This window comes from Dendrobates tinctorius, unplaced genomic scaffold (assembly GCF_039654945.1).
Source record: "Dendrobates tinctorius isolate UK_male_01 unplaced genomic scaffold, ASM3965494v1 ptg000011l, whole genome shotgun sequence".
Lineage (NCBI taxonomy): Eukaryota > Metazoa > Chordata > Amphibia > Anura > Dendrobatidae > Dendrobates > Dendrobates tinctorius.
The window spans coordinates 84,589,979-84,608,441 of record NW_027361679.1 but is presented as its reverse complement, the minus strand read 5'-3'; the positions used below and the strand labels follow the sequence as shown (position 1 = coordinate 84,608,441).

The window sequence follows — 18,463 nt, the reverse complement described above, 5'->3', positions numbered from 1 at the left end:
CCCCCCAATTATAACTCCAACCCTAACCCCAACACACCCCTAACCCTAGCCCTAATGGGAAAATGGAAATAAATACATTTTTTAAATTTTATTATTTTTCCCTAACTAAGGGGGTGATAAAGGGGGGTTTGATTTACTATTTATGGCGGTTTTTATGTTTGGCAGCTGTCACATAATAAAAGACGCTTTTTATTACAAAAATAGTTTTTGCATCACCACATTTTGAGAGTTATAAATTTTCCATATTTTGACCCACCGAGTCATGTGAAGTCTTATTTTTTTGTGGGACGAGTTGACATTTTTATTGGTACCATTTTCGGGCACGTGACATTTTTTGATCTGTTTTTATTCCGATTTTTGGGACGCAGAATGAACAAAAACCAGCATTTCAAGAATTTCTTTTGGGGGGAGGGTTTACACCGTTCCGAGTGCGGTAAAATTGATAAGGCGGTTTTATTCTTTGGGTCAGTACGATTACAGCGATACCTCATTTATATTGTATGCAATAAAAACAATTTTATATAAAACATAATTATTTTTGCATCGCTTTATTCTGCGAGCTATAACTTTTTTATTTTTTCGCTGATGATGCTGTGTGGCAGCTCGTTTTTTGCGTGACAAGATGACATTTTCAGCGGTACCATGGTTATTTATATCCATCTTTTTGATTGCGCGTTATTGCACTTTTTGTTTGGCGGTATGATAATAAAGCATTATTTTTTGCTTTGTTTTTTATTTTTAATTTTAAGGGGTTCGCTAAAGGGGTTAACTAATGGGACAGTTTTATAGGGCGAGTCATTACGGATGCGGCGATACTAAATATGTGTACTTTTATTGTTTTTTTTTTATTTCCAAAAAATGAATTTATTAGGGAATATTTTTTTTTTATTTATTTAGCGATTTTTTATAAATTATTTTTACACCTTTTTTTTTTTCACTTTATTATATTGTCCTGGGGGGACATCACTGTCATGTGTGAGATCGCTGATCTGACACATCACAGATCGCTGTGACAGATCAGTCAATGCAGCATGCTTCCTTATGCCTGCACTCTGCGGGCAGTGAGGAAGCCGGCTCCCTGCAGGCCCCCGAAGGTCCCTGCCGCCATATTGGATCTGGGGACCTGCAGGGAAGGAGACCGTCGGAGCAGCGCAGCACATCCCGCTGCTGCGGGGGTCTCAGGGAAGAACGGAGGGAACCCCCTCCCTGCCGATGCTTCTCTAATCCCCCGGTACACTGTGATCATGTTTGATCGCAGTGTGCCAGGGGTTAACGTGTCGGGGGCGGTCCGTGACCACCACTGACACATAGTGCCCGGTGTCAGCTGTGATAATCAGCTGACACCCGGCTGCGATCAGCGGCGCTCACCCCGTGAGCGCCGCTGATCGCTATGACGTACTATCCCATCCTTGGGAATTAAGTCCCAGGGCATATGGACGGGATAGAACGTCATATGGCAGAAAGGGGTTAAGCTTGTTTTTTATTTTCCCAAATTGGTATATTCATTTTATTTTGTTATTATCTTTTTCTTTCTATATTTTTTTCATTCTTCTAAATTAAAAAAGTTTACACCAAACAATCACACACACACCTGAATAAAATTTGGTATACAGAAACTACTCTCATGAAAAAATGTCTCCCTCATCCTAATCACGGTATACAGCCTAGGAGGCATACACCTTCCATGCCTCCAACACTGATACTGAGGGACAGGATGTCGTCTTCCTTTATTTTTCATCTTCCTCCTGCTCCTCTTCCTCAAGTGATACCAAACTGCTACGCAGACGCCCCAGGCAGGGCTGGTTTTAGGCAAAGTGGGGCCCTAGGCAAAGTTTAAAATGGGGCCCCCAAATGCTAACATATTGCACATCACACAGAAGCATTTCGGTTATAGTTACATGCGCTGAGTTCAGGCCGCTAAATGAGTGTGATCGACAATATTGAAGTCGTTCAACACTTGTTTCCCGGCCTCTTTCCACCGTCTGAGAAAGAATCATGGGGACAGAACAATCACTAATGGATCACTAACAGATCACCATACAGTATCATGTTATCAGCAGCACCTCTGCAGTTTACACCGCATAGTCCTCCATATAATATAACACACTCCTCAGTCCTCCATATAGTATAATACACTCCACCCATAGTCCTCCTTATAGTATAATACACTCCTCATAGTGCTCCATATAGTATAATGCATCGCCATAGTCATCCATGTAGTACAATTCACTTCCCATAGTATAATGCACCCCATAGTTAATCATATAATGTATTCCCCATAGTCCTCGATACAGTATAATTCAGCCCACATAAAGTATAATGTAGCCACCCCATAGAGCATAATGCAGCCACCCCACAGAGTATAATGCAGCCTCGCCATACAATATAATGTAACCCCCATAGAATATAATGCAGCTACCCCACAGAGTATAATACAGCCACTCCACAGAATATAATGTAACCTCCCCATAGATTATAATGTAGCCCCCCTCATATAGTATAATGAAGCCCCCTCACAGAGTATATTGTAGCCCCACATAGAATATAAGAATATAATGCAGCCTCTTATATAGTATAATGTAGCCCCTCCATAGAATACATTGTAGCCCTCCTCATATAGTATAATGCAGCCCCCATAGAATATAATGTAGACTCTCATAAAGTATAATGAAGCCCCCATACAATATAATCTAGCCCCCCACAGAATATAATGCAGCCTCTCCATAGAATACAATGGAGCCTCCTCATATAGTATAATGTAGCCCCAAGTAGAATATAATACAGCCCACCTCCCCATAGAATATAATGCATATAATGCAGCCCCCCATATTATATAACACAGCCTCCCCCATAGAATATAATGTAAAATGTAACCCCCAAGGTATATAACACAGCCGCATAGTATATAGCCCAGCCCCACAATGGTATATAGCCAAGCCCCATGGTATATAGCCCAGCACCACATGATATATATAGTCCAGCCCCACATGGTATATACAGCCCAGCCCCACATGGTATACACAGCCCAGCCCCACATGGTATATACAGCCCAGCCGCACATGGTATATACAGCCCAGCCACACATGGTATATACAGCCCAGATGCACATGGTATATACAGCCCAGCCACACAGGGTATATACAGCCCAGCCGCTCATGGTATATACAGCGCAGCCCCACATGGTATACACAGCCCAGCCACACATGGTATACACAGCCCAGCCCCACATGGTATATACAGTCCAGCCGCACATGGTATATACAGCCTAGCCACACATGGTATATACAGCCCAGCCCCACATGGCATATACAGCCCAGCCCCACATGGTATATACAGCCCAGCCGCATATGGTATATACAGCCCAGCCGCACATGGTATATACAGCCCAGCACCACATAGTACACATGGTATATATAGCCCAGCCGCACATGGTATACACAGCCCAACCTCACATGGTATACACAGCCCAGCCCCACATGATATATATAGCCCAGCCGCACATGGTATATATAGTCCAGCACCACATGGTATACACAGCCCAGCACCACATGGCATTGGTATATATAGCCCAGCCGCACATAGCATTCACCCCCCGAGAGTGGCCCAACAGTCCAGCACACACAACAATAGATTTAAAAAAAAAACACTCTCCTCACCTTCTCCTCATGCCTGCGCTTCTCCCTGCTCCTGTCTCCTGCTTTGCCGGCACCCAGTGAGAGTGCGATGATGTCATTGCGCACCCGCTGTGTCAGAGGCAGAGCGGGGAATGATGGGAGAAGGGAGCGTCAGCTGACGCTCTCTCATCCATCATTGCTGTGAACTGTACTGGCGTCTATGACGCCGCTATAAGTTGAATGCGGCGGCAGGGGGAGTCAGCACCGGGGGCAGGCGGGCCCTCCCGACCTCACAGGGGCCCCATAGCGGCTGCGTGATATGCCGCTAGCTGGGGGCCCCTGGGGGAGCGGGGGCCCTAGGCAGCTACCTTGTCTGCCTGCTCCTAACACCGGCCCTGGCCCCAGGACAGAAAATGAATCAGCGCCCACTGTTACTTACCCCGTGTTGACCTCATCCCCCGAAGATTATGAGCCACAGATTCCTGATTTTGTGGCACAATCAGGGATTCCAATTTGACACTATCAGACTCAGAAAAATAAACTTTTTCAAAGATTTTTTTTCTCTGAGGATTTTGTAAACCTCATGGCAGCCGAGGCAAAATTGTATGCCAAGCAATTTTTCACCAAAAAACCCCACTACTACATTTTGTTACTGGACCCCTGTAAACACATTTTGGGGCCTTGTTCTTCACATGAGGTTAGTGAAGAAGCCAGAACTTCAGCAATATTGGAGTGCTGATATTTTATACAACACTCCAGTGTTCCACATGGTTATGACCCGTAATTGTTTTGAGGTCATCCACAAGTTTTTGCATTAAAATGATAATGCACAATGTCCTCAACAAGATGATCCCAATTTTGATTGACTTTTTAAAGTTTGGCCTATCATTGATCACTTCAGTAAAAAGTTTGCTGAGGTGTATGTTCAACAAAGGGACATCTGCGTGGATGAGTCCCTAATACATTTCAAGGGCAGGTTCATATTCCAATAATACATGTCCAATAAGAAGGCCATGTATGGAATTAAACTCTACAAAGTGTGTAAGAGCACCTCAGGGTACTTACAGGGGATTAGAGTTCATGATGGAATGGTCTGCGGGCAACATGCCACATTTGAAGAGGTCTTGAGATGCCTAAACACTGAAACCCAACAAAATTACCCTATATTGGAACTGATCTAATTTTGTCCTGGTATGTGGCATACGTGAGTTGTATAGAATGCATCAGGTTGGCATACAGTATGTAAGTCGTCAAAATCTACAAGAAACAAAATGATCATATACCCTGATGTAACTAAAGAAGTTCTAATAAAATATTTTTTTCCTATTTCTCTCTCTTTGTTTCTCCCTTGTTTTTCCAGACTGACACTGAACACTGAAAGCTCTGGCCTTCAGCTATTTTAGCCCAGACTTTGTGACTCCTCCATCATGTGATTCATTACATGATCCTGACATCACACAAGTCCTGTCAGGACTCTGCATGTGGAGATATGGTGGACCCCCTTTCACCCACTCTATGGAAGTCCACTAAAACCAGCTCATAACATAACTCTCAATAAACTGTCCCAACACATAGTGTGCTGGAGGAAACACAGTTAACTATTAAGTTACGTTAAGGCCACCAACAAATGGGAGGCTGGCAGCTGGCGTCAGCGTGCACGTCACCAGCGTATGATGTCATTCACCGGTGATTGCGCGCTTGAAACGCATGGAGGGACCATCGCTGCAGGAGCGCGGCCAGGTAAGGAGAAAAGTTTTTTATTTTTATTGAAAGCAGCAAGCCGCAATATGTTTCACCGGCAGGATGGAGACACATGAACCATGTGTCTCCATCCTGCCCGGGGCAGAATGGAGACACGGGGCAGAATTGAGACACGGGGCAGGATGGGAGACACAGGGGGCAGAATGGAGACACAGGGGGTAGGATGGGAGACACGGGGCAGAATGAAGACATGTTGCAGGATTGGAGACACAGAGGGCAGGATGGAGACACAGGGGGCAAGATGGGAGACACAGGGCAGGATGGGAGACACGGGGCAGGATGGGAGACACAGGGCAGGATGGGAGAAACGGGGGCAGAATGGAGACACGAGGGAAGGATTGGAGACAAGGGGCATGATGGGATACACAGGGCAGAATTGAGACACGGGGCAGAATGGAGACACGGGGCAGGATTGGAGACACAGAGGTCAGGATGGAGACATGGTGCAGGATGGAGACATGGTACAGGATGGAGACAGATAGGGCAGGATCGAGACAGATGGGGCAGGATCATGGGGCAGGATAGAGACATGGCGCAGGATCACGGGGCAGGATTGATACAATGGAGACAGATGGGGCAGGATCATGGGACAGATGGGGCAGGATCATGGGACAGATGGGGCAGGATGGGGAGATCATATGGGGCAGGATGGGACATCACATGGGGGCAGAATGGATACTCATGAGGTAAGGATGGGAGAACATATGGCTGGAGCCAGGAATGAGACACACGGGCCAAAATGGGGGATATTATTGCCATGGGGCTAATTAAGGGATATTATTACTGCAGTGATGTATTTATTTTATTTTTTGAAGATACTGTTTTAAATGGGAGAGGCAGTTCTGCTACTGTACAGAGCGACACTGTTACCTTTTTTTTCTTCATCTGGTGTAGTTTAGAATTTGGGAAAAAATTAAGTAATGTGTTCTGCAAGGTGATACTGGGGCGAGGGGGTTAAGCAGGGGTGATATGATTGAGGGGGTGTAGTCAGGGGTGATACAAGAGATGGAGCTCAGTCAGGGGTGATATAGTGGGAGAGGGCTCAGTCAGGGGTGATATAGAGGGAAGTGGCACAGTCAGGAGTAAAACAGTGGTACAGGGGCTCAGTCAGGGTGATTCCAAGGTGAGGGGGTTCAGCAGGGGTGTTACGGGGAGGGGGTGCAGTCAGTGGTGAAACAAGAGAGGGGGCTCTGTCAGGGGTCATACAGCGGGAGGGGGCTCAGTCAGGGGTCATATAGTGGGAGAGGGCTCAGTCATAGGTGATATAGAGGGAGGAAGTGCAGTCAGGAGTGAAAGGAGAGATGATTTAATGGGGCCCTCATTCATCCCTAAGTAACTTAGTCTCTCCCCCCTCTCTCACCCCAGATTAAAGGACCCCATTCACATATGATTTTAGGCTGGCAGGGGGGACCCTTGTTTAACCATTACAACTGTAGCAGGGAGTCATCTATCTTCCTCTGCTGCTTACACTGTGGGGGGAGTGCACGTTATGGATGACAGCAGCTCATTACCTGAGCTGTGCTGTACGGCTGGGGAGAAGAGGACAAAAACAAAGCTAACACTGATTGGCTGCACTGCGGCCAATCAGTGTTAGCCAGGGGCGTAACTACCGCAATCTCAGCGGTCACAGCTGTGACGGGGCCTGGAGGGCTTAGGGGCCTGATCGCAGAGCTGCAGCCACTCATTGGCTGTGTACCTCCGTGCTTTCATTGGCTGCCTGGCTGCAATTGGCTTGATGAGATGGCTGCTCTGTGCGCACAGAACCTGTGATAAGGTCACAAGAGGGGAGGAGTCAGGAGTCACATGATCAGGAGCCTCTGTGTATGCAGGACTCTGCTGTGCTGGCTGTCATGGTGCTGCTGGATGAGGGTAAGTTTATGTGTGGGGTCAGGAGTGGTTTACAGTGTGTATATAGCAGAGCTGTGTGTGTGTACAAGGTGTATGGAGCAGATCTGTGTGTACAAGGTGTATGGAGCGGAGCCATGTGTGTAAGACGTGTATGTAGCGCAGCCGTGTGTGTACGAGGTGAGCGGAGCCGTGTGTGTACGAGGTGAGCAGAGCCGTGTGTGTACGAAGCGGAGTCGCATATGTACGAGGTGTACATAGCAGAGCCGCGCGTGTACAAGGTGTACGGAGCGGTGCTGCGCGTGTACGAGGTGTACGGAGCGGAACCGCGCGTGTACAAGGTGTACGGAGCGGAGCCGCGCGTGTACGAGGTATACGGAGCAGAGCCGCACGTGTATGACGAGGGCGGAGCGGAGTTGTGCTTGTACAAGGTGTGCGGAGCGGAGTCACGCGTGTACGAGGTGTATGGAGCAGAAATGTGCGTGTATTTTGGCATGGGGGGCCCCATTTGAAAGTTCGCACTGGGGCCCATAACTTTGTAGTTACGCCACTGGTGTTAGCCTTATCAAGATCTGCACCACTTTCCCTTCTTGTTCATCGTAGGGAAGAGCGGTGTCATAAAAAGTCATGAGGACACAAGAGTGCTCTGTTACTTACAAATAGTGCGCCGCAGTCTGCAGCAGCTGAACATGTCAGCCATGTTATCAGTGACGCCCGCACTGCTCTCTGAGTAGCTCTGAGCGCCGGAGCCTTGAGTAGTGGTGATGACGTCATGCTTGGAGGATGTATTGCTTGCGGCTCCTCCCACAGTTAGAGAGCAGTGCTGGCATCACTGAAAACACGGCTGACATGTTCGGCTGCTGCAGACTGCGGCGTACTATTTGTAAGTAACAGAGTGCTCTTGTGTCCTCATGACTTTTTCTGGCCCTGCTAGGGGGAGAGCGGTCGGTATGAGCAGTGCTGGCACACGTGACTTATGTTCACTGTGCAGACTGCGGCAAACACTGCCCGCTGCTAAAGTGAAATAAATATTCACCCCTCTCCATGCCCATGGGGGCGTGGGGAAAAGTGAATATTCATCTCTCTTTAGCAGCGGGGACAGGCTTTAGCTGCAGCACCGACTTCTGCTTCCTGTCACCCACTGCTGCTCCGCTGGCACCTGGGGGGCCCCCATAGCAGCTGCCCACTGGTTGGGGACCCCAGGAGCAGTGGGGGCCCTCAGCAGCTGCTGGCCAGTATGCCAGCAGGTGTCAGTGCCTGGGCCCACCTGAGAATCAGTCCAACCCTGGGCTTAGGGGTAGTTGAGGACAAAGCTGAAGAGGTACTGTACTAAGGAAGGAAGAAATATAAACTGCTGTGCCCTATCACACATATCAATGCCTGATGAAATGGAACTGACTAGTAAACCTTTGCCTGTTGTAAAGAACTCGGTGTCTCCTGAATTGTTTATGGCGGCTCCTGAGGACCAAAGGCTGGAGGCAGCAGCTTACAAGTGAGTGTGATGCACCCCACATTTGACAGCACACTGGGGCTGGGACACCGTATGTCTGTAAGGTGCCAGAGCATAACAGAACAGTGACTGGGCCATGACTACTGATATTGCCCACTTTTTATAAGCATGCCCAGGCACTTTAACTGACAGACTACCCATGAGTACAGAGCTGACTGTGAGTCATGGACTGTGCTGTGAGCAATGACTTTAGCTGTGCTGCCACACATTTATGACTGAAATCCAGCAGCTCCTGGGAGGATGCAAAGTTAATTTCCTTCTGGTAGCCACACTTTCAGCACAGCGACCTGGTAAGTAACCAGGGGAGGGCGCCTGAGGAGAGAATTTTCATATTCCCAGTGCTTTCTGGGATAAGTGAAGAGTGTCCATGAGCTCAAAGAACACTGGATTTTTCACCACTTTGATATCTCTTTAACAGTAAGAACATGGAAGAGTCCAGGACCTATTTGGTGAGCTGCATTTCTTGCTACATGTTCACAAACTTACCAGTGGAAAAGCCAAAAGGAAAGGCTGCAAAATCTGCAAAAAGTAAGGTGAAGAGTTCTTAGACAGAGCAGAATTATCTCATGAAGTTACAGAAAGAGAAGAATTTCGAAGTGCACCTGAAGAAACAGAGAAATGGAAACGTGACCCAGAGAAGCAGAAGGATCGGGAGGCAGTCAGCATCAGCACCCATACTGATCAGGAATCAGTACCAGGCTCTCACGCAGGAGAAAGATGAAGAAATACATCAAGATAAGACTTTACCCACAAACAGCAACCTTGTACGCCTTCAGAATACTCCAGGATAGAAAAAGAAAAATGTTGTGAAGAAGAAATGGAGAGTGGTGGTCATGGGGATTCCCTGTTGAGAGAAACAGAGGCCACTATCTGCAGACTGGATATAACTTCAAGAGAAATGTGCTGTCTTCCAGGTGCAAAAATTAAACGTGTGTCTGACAGGATATCAAGACTCTTCAGACCTACAGATGACCACCCATTCCTGCTAATACATGCGGGGACAAATGACACCGCAAGAAACGACCTGTAAACCATCTGCAGTGACTTTCAAAACTTAGGTAAAGTGAAAGAACTGGGAGTGCAGGTGGTCTTCTCTTCCATCCTCCCAGTGGATGGCCATGGAACAAGGAGGTGGAATAAGATTCTGCATGTGAACAACTGGCTACGTTGATGGTGCCGTCAGGAAGGATTTGGATTTCTGGATTACGGAGTGAATTATACGACTATATACGATAGACTGTTTGCTAGAGATGGAGTGCACCTTATGAAGACTGGAAAATATGTATTTGGAAGTCGCCTTCCTACACTCATCAGGAGAGCTTTAAGCTAGAGCAATGTGGGAAGGGAAGCAAAAGGCCAGAAAAAGCCATACACATGACAAATGCTATTGAGAACTCTGCTATTAGAAGTGGAAAGGAAGAACAAAGACATAAAAATCTAAATAATATAAATATTGTTGGAAGAGAAACCAATCACAAACTAAAATGTTTCTATACAAGTGCAGAAAGCATGGGCAACAAACAAGGAGAATTGGAACTACTAGCACAGGAGAAGAAATATGATGTCATTGGAATCACTGAAACTTGGTAGGACAGTACCCATGATTGGAATACAAGGCTAGAAGGATACAACTTAATTGCAAGAAGCAAACTTGATAAATGAAGAGGAGGTGTCGCTTGTATGTTAGAAAAGCGTATATCTGCACAGAGATTGAAGCTTCAGAGACTGGGAGTTCTGTGGAAACTGCTCGGGTAAGAATACAAGGAGAGTACAACGGAAAGGACACCATTGTAAGCATTTACTACAGGCCGCCTGTGCAAGCTGAAGATATGGATGAACTCTTTATGCATCAAATGGCCAAGTTTCCCAAAAATATGACATAGTGGTCATGGGAGATTTCAATTATCCAGATGTTTGTTGGGAATCTCTCTCAGGTAAAGCTAACAGGTCAAGGAAATTCTTATCCTCTCTTTGCTGACAACTTTATCTTCCAAAAGGTAGAGGAGAAAACAAGGGGATCTGATACCTTGGATCTAATCTGTCACGAACGTGGTTTGTGGAACCACTGTGGCACGGACCACAGAGAGCCTGGAAGGGCATGACTAAGCGATCACCTGACTATTCACTAGAGCCTCTGATGGTGAGGTTAGACCTGGCTCCCTATGAACGCCAGGTACCCACTCCAGGGCAGACCAACAGTCGCGCAGCAGCTGGACCCGAAGAACAGACTGGATGAAGCATCAGGCAGAGCTTGTATCAGAGTGCAGCAGACAGAGTTGGTGTCAGAGACAGAGTCTGTGTCAGAGTGCAACTAGCAGGATTTGCTTCAGAGAGCAGCAGGCAGGATTGGCCTCAGAGTGCAGTGGGCAGGACTTGCTTCAGAGTTCATCAAGCAGGATTTGCTTCAGAGTGCAGCTGTGATTTGCAATTAGAGTACAGCAGGCAGAACCTGCACTGGTATGCGACCTTACACAACATAGATCAAAACAGGAATGTTGCTCAGGCATCTCCCCAGTGAAGAGAAAGCAATATAAACATAATGCCTCAAAACCATTGGCTGGGGAGGAAATAACAAGTGTTCACGCTGGCCCTTTAAGAAGGCAGGAGCGTTCGTTCCCTTAGAACAGGGCCAGAGGCCTGGCTGGCAGTTCTGCTGGGAGCATGTAGAGCATGAGGGGAAGAGGGAGCAAATGCAGCACGGGTGAGTGAACTGACACGCCTGGAAGCCGGCGTATTGCTAACAGTACCCCCCCTTTATGATCCCTCCTCTTCAGGCCATCAAGGAAGTTCTGGAGAAGAATTGGAGCATGGATATTCTCCTTGGGCTCCAAGGACCTCTCTTTTGGACCAATTCCCTTCCATTCAACAAGGAAGAAGTCTTGCCTTTCACCCTCTTCATGGCCAAGGTGTTCTCCACTTCAAAAACATCATCCGAGGCTGTTGTCATGGCCGTAGCACTGGGATCCTTGAAGAAGGGACTCAGGATGACTGGCTTCAGTAGAGATACATGAAAGGAATTTGGAATCCGCAGAGAAGGAGGCAGTTTCAATTTATAGGAGACCTCGTTGATCTGCTTCAACACCTCAAAATGCCTGAAAAAATGAGGACCCAACTTGTAAGAACTGATCTTCAGCCAGACATACCTGGACGAAAGCCATACCTTGTCTCCAGGACAGAAGCACGGAGGATCCAGGCGCCTCTTCTCTGCATGCCTCTTCATACGAAGTGAGGATGCTTCTAACGTGACTATGGTGTCCTCCCACAACTTCACAAAATTCTTGGAAAGGACATCTGCCGCAGAAACATCAGAAGGAACCGTCACTGGAAGGGGAACCTCGGGTTGCCGACCGAACACGATGTAGAAAGGCAACTCTCCAGAGGCTTCACCAACATGATTGTTGCATGAGAACTCAGCCCAGGGAAGTAATTTCACCCAATCATTATGGTGGACATTGACAAAGTGTCGCAGGTAGTTGCCCAGGACCTGGTTGACCCACTCCACATGTCCATTGGACTGAGGGTGATAAGCCGAAGAGAAATCCAAGACAATATCTAGATGTTTACAGAGTGCTCACCAGAATCTGAAAGTAAGCTGCAAACCTCAATCGGATACACTGTGGCAAGGAAATCCATGCAGGTGGAAAATATGCTTAATGAAGCTGTCAGCCAATTCAGGAGTGGACGGAAAGCAGACAACTGGGTAAAATGTGCCATTTTTGAGAAGCAATCCACGACTACCCAGATGACGGTGCAACCCTCGGAAACTGGCAAATCCGTAATGAAGTCCATTGCTATGTGCTGTCAAGGAATGGATGGTGCAGGTAATGGAAGAGGAGAACTGGTGGGAAGCCGTGTAGGAACTTTATTGTGGGCACAAGCCGGACAGGCAGCTGCATAGGCATAGATATCCTTCCTCATTGATGGCCAAGAGTAATGATGAGAGATCAATTGTAATGTCTTTCTTTGTCCCGCGTGACCAGCTACCATGGACAAGTGACCCCAAGACAAAACCCGCTCCTTCTCAGATTCACCCACAAGGGTCTTTCCTGGAGGAATTTGCGACAGGCAGACAGGGGCAACTATAACCATCTTAGAGGGATCAATAATGAATTGAGGATCCTCCTCTTGGTCCTCAGATAGAAATGAGCGAGAGAGGGTGTCAGCTCTGACATTCTTGTCACCGTATCTGAAATACAAAAGAAAATTAAAGCTTGCAAAAAGCAAAGACCACCTGGCTTGGCGAGGATTACGTCTCTGAGTAGGCTGAAGATAGCCCAGATTCTTATGGTTTGTGTATATCACCACTTGATAAACTGGACCCTCCAGCAGGTATCGCCACTCCTCCAGAGCCATCTTAACAGCGAGCAACTCCCGGTCCCCGATGGAGTAGTTACGTTCTGGAGTGGAGAAGGCTAGAAGAATAAGCCACAGCACATGTGGTGACCCGAGGAGGACTTCTGCCTAAGCACAGCTCCAGCTCCCAATGAGGATGCATCCACCTCAAGGAAGAACTGTTTATTCAGATCCGCCGATGCAGAACGGGTGCGGTGGGGAAGTAAAGTTTGAGAGAGTGGAAGGCCTCTTCAGCCTTCGGGGGACCAGTTCTTTGGATTGTCTCCTTTTCAGGTCATGGCAGAGATGGGGGCAGTCAGCGTGGAGAAGTGCATGATAAATTGATGATAATAATTAGCAAAGCCAAGGAATCTTTGAATTGCCTTGACTCCCATGGGCAGCGGCCATTTAAGGATGGAAGAGACCTTCTCGGGATCCATCCTAAGTCCGGTATCTGAGACAATGTATCCCAAGAAAGGAAGAGAGGACTTTTCGAAAATGCACTTCTCATATGTGGCATAGAGTCGATTCTCCCTAAAATGCTGAAGAACTTGCCGAACAGTTCGTCTGTGGAAGGTCAGATCTGGAGAAAATATCAGAATATCGTCCAGGTACACCACAATGCAGGTATAAAGCAGGTCCCATAAGATATCGTTGACGAACTCTTGGAAAACTGCCGGTGCATTACTGAGATCGAAGGGCATCACTCGGTACTCATAGTGTCCGTCCCTGATGATGAAAGCCGTCTTCCATTCGTCTACTCGGCGAATGCGGATTAGATTTTAAGCGCATCTTAAATCTAATTTGGTGAAGATCCTTGCACCTCTTTATCGGTCAAACAACTCTGTAATCAGTGGGATAGGAAATTTATTTTTCACCCTGATCTGATTGAGATCTTGATAGTCTATACAGGGTCGTAGAGATCCGTCCTTCTTCTTGACAAAGAAAAAAACGTCCCCATCAGGTGAGGAGGACTTCTAAATGAACCTCCTGGCCAAATTCTCTTGAATGTAGTCTGACATAGCTTGTGTCTCAGCTGGGAACAGAGGGTAAATTCGGCATCTAAGGGCTGTAGACCCGGGAATCAAGTCAATAGGGCAGTCATACGGCCTGTGGGGCGGCAAAGTCTCTGCCTCCTTCTTGTCAAATACGTCGGTGGAGGACCAATAGGCAGGTGGCAAACTGGGCAGTGATGCCGGACTAGATGGGACCTTAGCAGGGCATATGGGAGCTGGACACCTCCCATGACAAAAATGTCCCCAGCGGAGAACCTCTCCAGTTCTCCAGTACAACACAGGTTCATGCTGACAAAGCCATGGTAGGCCCAAGAGAAAGGCGTGAGGCATGTTGGAGAGGACATAGAAGACCATTTTCTCTGTATAGGGCATCCCAATATGGAACTCAAGTGGCTCAGTAGCCAAACGAACCATCTCCCGAAGAGTTCTCCCATCGACAGATGTTATTGCCAGGGGGTTCTGGAGTGGATGAACTGGGTATTTGGAACCAATCCACTACAGCCTGAAAGATGAAATTTCCAGCTGTCCCGGAATCCAAATATGCTGACTCAAAAAATGTGATTCACTGGTTGTCACGGCCACAGTAAGAATCAGGGGTTGAGAGACTTCCTCTCCATTTAGAGAGACCTCTCCTACCGCCCCAAGATGCCTGAGCTTCTTCGGTCCTTGAGAAATCGGAACCAGGCACTGCGGTTTACTTTCACTTGCCACTTCATTAGCAAACTCATGGAAGTGGAGATCTATATGGATGGTGAGGGAGATCAGATCATCAAGGGTAGTTGGTAGGTCTCAACCGGTTAGCTCATCCTTAATATCTCCAGAAAGCCCCTCCCAGAATGTCACCACCAAAGCTTCATTATTCTATCGGAGTTCGGATGCCAGGATGTGAAAGTGTACTGTATATTGCCACACAGTAGAATTGGACTGACATAAACGGAGAAGAGCTGAAGCTGCTGAGGTGGTTCGACAAGGCTGATCGAACACTTTGCGGAAAGCTTTCAAGAATGCTGGCAAATTGGAGATGATCGGATCCTCTCTCTCCCATAAGGGATTCAGCCACGCCAGGGCCTCGCCTCCAAGATGCGACATTAGAAACGCCACCTTTGCTCGGTCCATTGCTGTGGAAGAAGTTCTAAATGTAACCGGCACTGGCTGATGAACCCACAGCAGAGCTTCGGATTGCCATCAAAAAGTAGTGGGGCTGCCATTCGGGGGCCAGGATCTTGAACTAAGCAAATTGTCTGGGAAGTTTCCTGGTACCTGTTCTGCACGGGCAGGGTCCTGGATCCAGCGGGATTCATGGCCTGAGCAAATTGTCACGAACGTGGCTTGTGGAACCACTGTACCATGGATCGCGGAGAACCTGGAGGGGCATGACTAAGCAATCACCTGACTATTCACTAGAGCCTCTGATGGTGAGGCTAGACTTAGCTCCCGATGAATGTCAGGTACCACTCAAGAGCAGACCAACAGTCGTGCAGCAGCTGTACCCGAAAAACAGACTGGATGAAGCAGCAGGCAGAGCTTGTATCAGAGTGCAGCAGAAAGAGTTGTTGCTAGAGACAGAGTTTGTGTCAGAGTGCAGCTAGCAGGATTTGCTTCATAGTTCAGCAGGCAGAATTAGCATCAAAATGCATCGGGCAGGATTTGCTTCAGAGTGCAGCAAGCAGGATTTGCCTCAGAGTGCAGCAAGTGGGATTTGCACTTAAAGTACCGCAGGCAAATGCCAGGCTAGAAGTGCTGCTGGGAGCGTGCGGAACATGAGGGGGAAGAGGGACCAACTGCATCGTGGGTGAGTGAACTGACACGCCAGGAAGCTGTCATGGTGCTAATATAATCCTTATAAACAGGGAGGAAATGGTTGAGGTAAGAGTGTCTGGGACCCTAGGAGGTAGCGACTATGCTATTTTAGAATTTTGGATAACTAGAGGAGGAAGACTTGTGAAGACTCAGACTTCAAGGTTAGATTTCAGAAAGGCAGATTTTAAGGGACTCAGAAAGAGAATCAGAGGAATCCATTGGCTGGACATCCTTAAGGGCAAAAATGTCCAGGAAGGATGGGAAATCTTGAAAATTGAGATTCTCAAAGCACAATCATTAACAATTCCAAAAAGAGGGAAGAATATGAAGCATTTAAGGAAACCAGGATGGATGAACAAAGAATTCAAACACATGCTAAAAAGAAGAAATTAATGTTTATCAAATGGAAAGAGGGAGGCATAGCTAAAGAAGAATATAATGCTGTCTGCAGTACCTGCAGGGCATGAATCAGATTAGTAAAGCTGACAATAAATTAAGGCTTGAAAGAGACATCAAAATCAATAAAAAAGAATTTCGGAGAAATGTCAAAAGTAAAAGAAAAGTCAAGTCAAAGATGCTATAGGATTTTTACAGGATGAAAATTATAAAATGGTAAGAAAGGATGTTGAGAAAGCCGAACTTTTAAATTCCTATTTTGCATTTGCTTTCTTTCAGAAAGGAAATGTAACATCAACTGTCACACTCATGCCTTGGCTGATTGGCGCGAGCCAGGGAGTTGTGGCCCCACTGTGCCACAGACCAGACTACCCTGGAAGGGGCGTGGCTAAGACAGCTGCCTTGGTCTTCTGTGGAGCCTCCAATGGTGAGGTCAGGTTGTGCGGCAGACAGCTGCCAGGTGCCACTCCAGGGTGGTGTCTGGCTGTGACTGCTGATCCCACTCTGGGACAGGACACTTGATCAGGTGCGAGTAACAGGCAGGCAAGTAGACACGGCAGGCACGGCTGAGACACAGGGTAGGCGGGCACAGCTTGAGACACAGGACAGATGGGCACGGCTTGAGACATAGGAAAGGCTGGCATGGATGAGACACAGGGCAGGCTGGCACAGACGAGACACAGGTTGGGCTGGCATGGTATGAGAAGGAACAGGAAGGAGCCTGTTCACACAGCAGGTACAGGTACTAGTATAGGCAGGAAGGAGTGGAGTATGTTGGAACAGGTTAGGAACTGAGCCGCTGGAGTACAGAGAAGGTGGAGCCGCAGGAGTGCGGAGTAGGCAGAGCCGCAGGAGTGCAGAGCAGACAGAGCCGCAGGAGTGTGGAGCAGGCTGAGCCGCAATGGTGTGGAGCAGGCGGAGCTGCAAGGGTGCAGAGCAGGAGAGCTGCAAGGGTGCAGAGCTGCAAGGGTGCAGAGCAGGCAGGGCTGCAAGGGTGCAGAGCAGGCAGGGCTGCAAGGGTGCAGAGCACAGACAGGGAGGACATAAGGAAACACACAGCAGGGAAAGAAGCCAAGGACAAGGAGCCTGACAGAAAGAGGTAGGACAGAGTTCAGACAGGGAAACAGTATGAGACAATGTACAGGGACCGAAGGATACAGGAACCAGGATATTCTGCCTCCTGGAGGGCGGCCAGAGAAGTACTAGGCAAGGTACAGAGACAAAGCTAGGACAAGACAGAGACCAGGATATTCGCCTCCTGGTGAGTAGCCAGAGTGTACTAGACAGAGCTAGGAGTAAAGCCTCTCAGAGAAGGTGAGACATAGGACAGGGCCTGTCTTACTCAGCAGCAAGGAGCTAACTGAGCTGAGACATTGCACAGGCAATGTTCCAGTGGATGGGGCAGGCCTGAATAGTCAAGGGCTCTAGGTAATTGGTCAAGGACACATTAGCCAGGTGCACCCTGACTCCATAAGAAGCAGAGAGTTCAGGCGCCGCCCCCCTATACACACAGTCAGGAAACATGAACACAGCAGACAGGAGGCAAGGCAATCAGCTTCCAGTAAACAGAATTCAGAGCAAGACCTGAAGCAGTGAGCAAGTTGGTGAGTGGGGAATGGGAGGCCATGCAGCGATGCCAGCAGAGTTGTTACATCTTCACTGTCCTATGAAAGGAATAGAAAAATCCAGGATATATATAAACAGAAAGATAGTGAGGAAACACTTAGCTAACATAAATTAATTCAAGTCTCCAGGTCCAGGTGAATTACACCACAGAGTAATGAAGGAGATAGCAAAAGAAATTCTTGAACCACTCTATATAATCTAATTCTTGGAGAACTGAAGTCCCAGAAGAATGCAGAAGAGCAAATGTTCCTATTTTCAAAAAGGGGAAGAAAGTGGACCCAGGGAACTATTGGCCAGTGAGCAGGGCTGCCACTAGGAATTTCGGGGCCCCATACTGGCAAAATTTTCGGGGCCCCCTTTAGACTCCGCCCAGGCTCCATCCAGCCCCGCCTCCACCCCTCGAACTGTCCACAGTCCCACCGCTCTCTCATGGAAAAATTCCACTTCTCACCTATCACACATTAACAGTTCCCATCACCAGGTCACACATATAGCCAGCAGCTTTTGCTTTGGCCAAAAGATTTTTTTAAGCCGCCACCATAACAGGGTAGACACTTTTGGCC

The 18,463-nt window shown here is 47.7% G+C and overlaps 1 protein-coding gene across 1 annotated transcript in view; it reads right to left on the bottom strand.

Annotated features, from left to right (window-relative positions):
- The window catches only part of LOC141100409 (uncharacterized), a 37,236-nt gene extending 23,470 nt beyond the window's left edge, over positions 1 to 13,766 (bottom strand). Inside the window, exons 1-4 of the mRNA XM_073588898.1 lie at positions 13,618 to 13,766; positions 12,715 to 12,916; positions 11,614 to 12,244; positions 9,217 to 9,273 (exon numbers count right to left, since the gene is read on the bottom strand). Coding sequence (XP_073444999.1) covers positions 9,217 to 9,273; positions 11,614 to 12,244; positions 12,715 to 12,916; positions 13,618 to 13,766 — 1,039 coding nt within the window. The remainder of the gene's footprint in view (positions 1 to 9,216; positions 9,274 to 11,613; positions 12,245 to 12,714; positions 12,917 to 13,617) is intronic.
- Between the last annotated feature and the right edge of the window lie 4,697 nt (positions 13,767 to 18,463).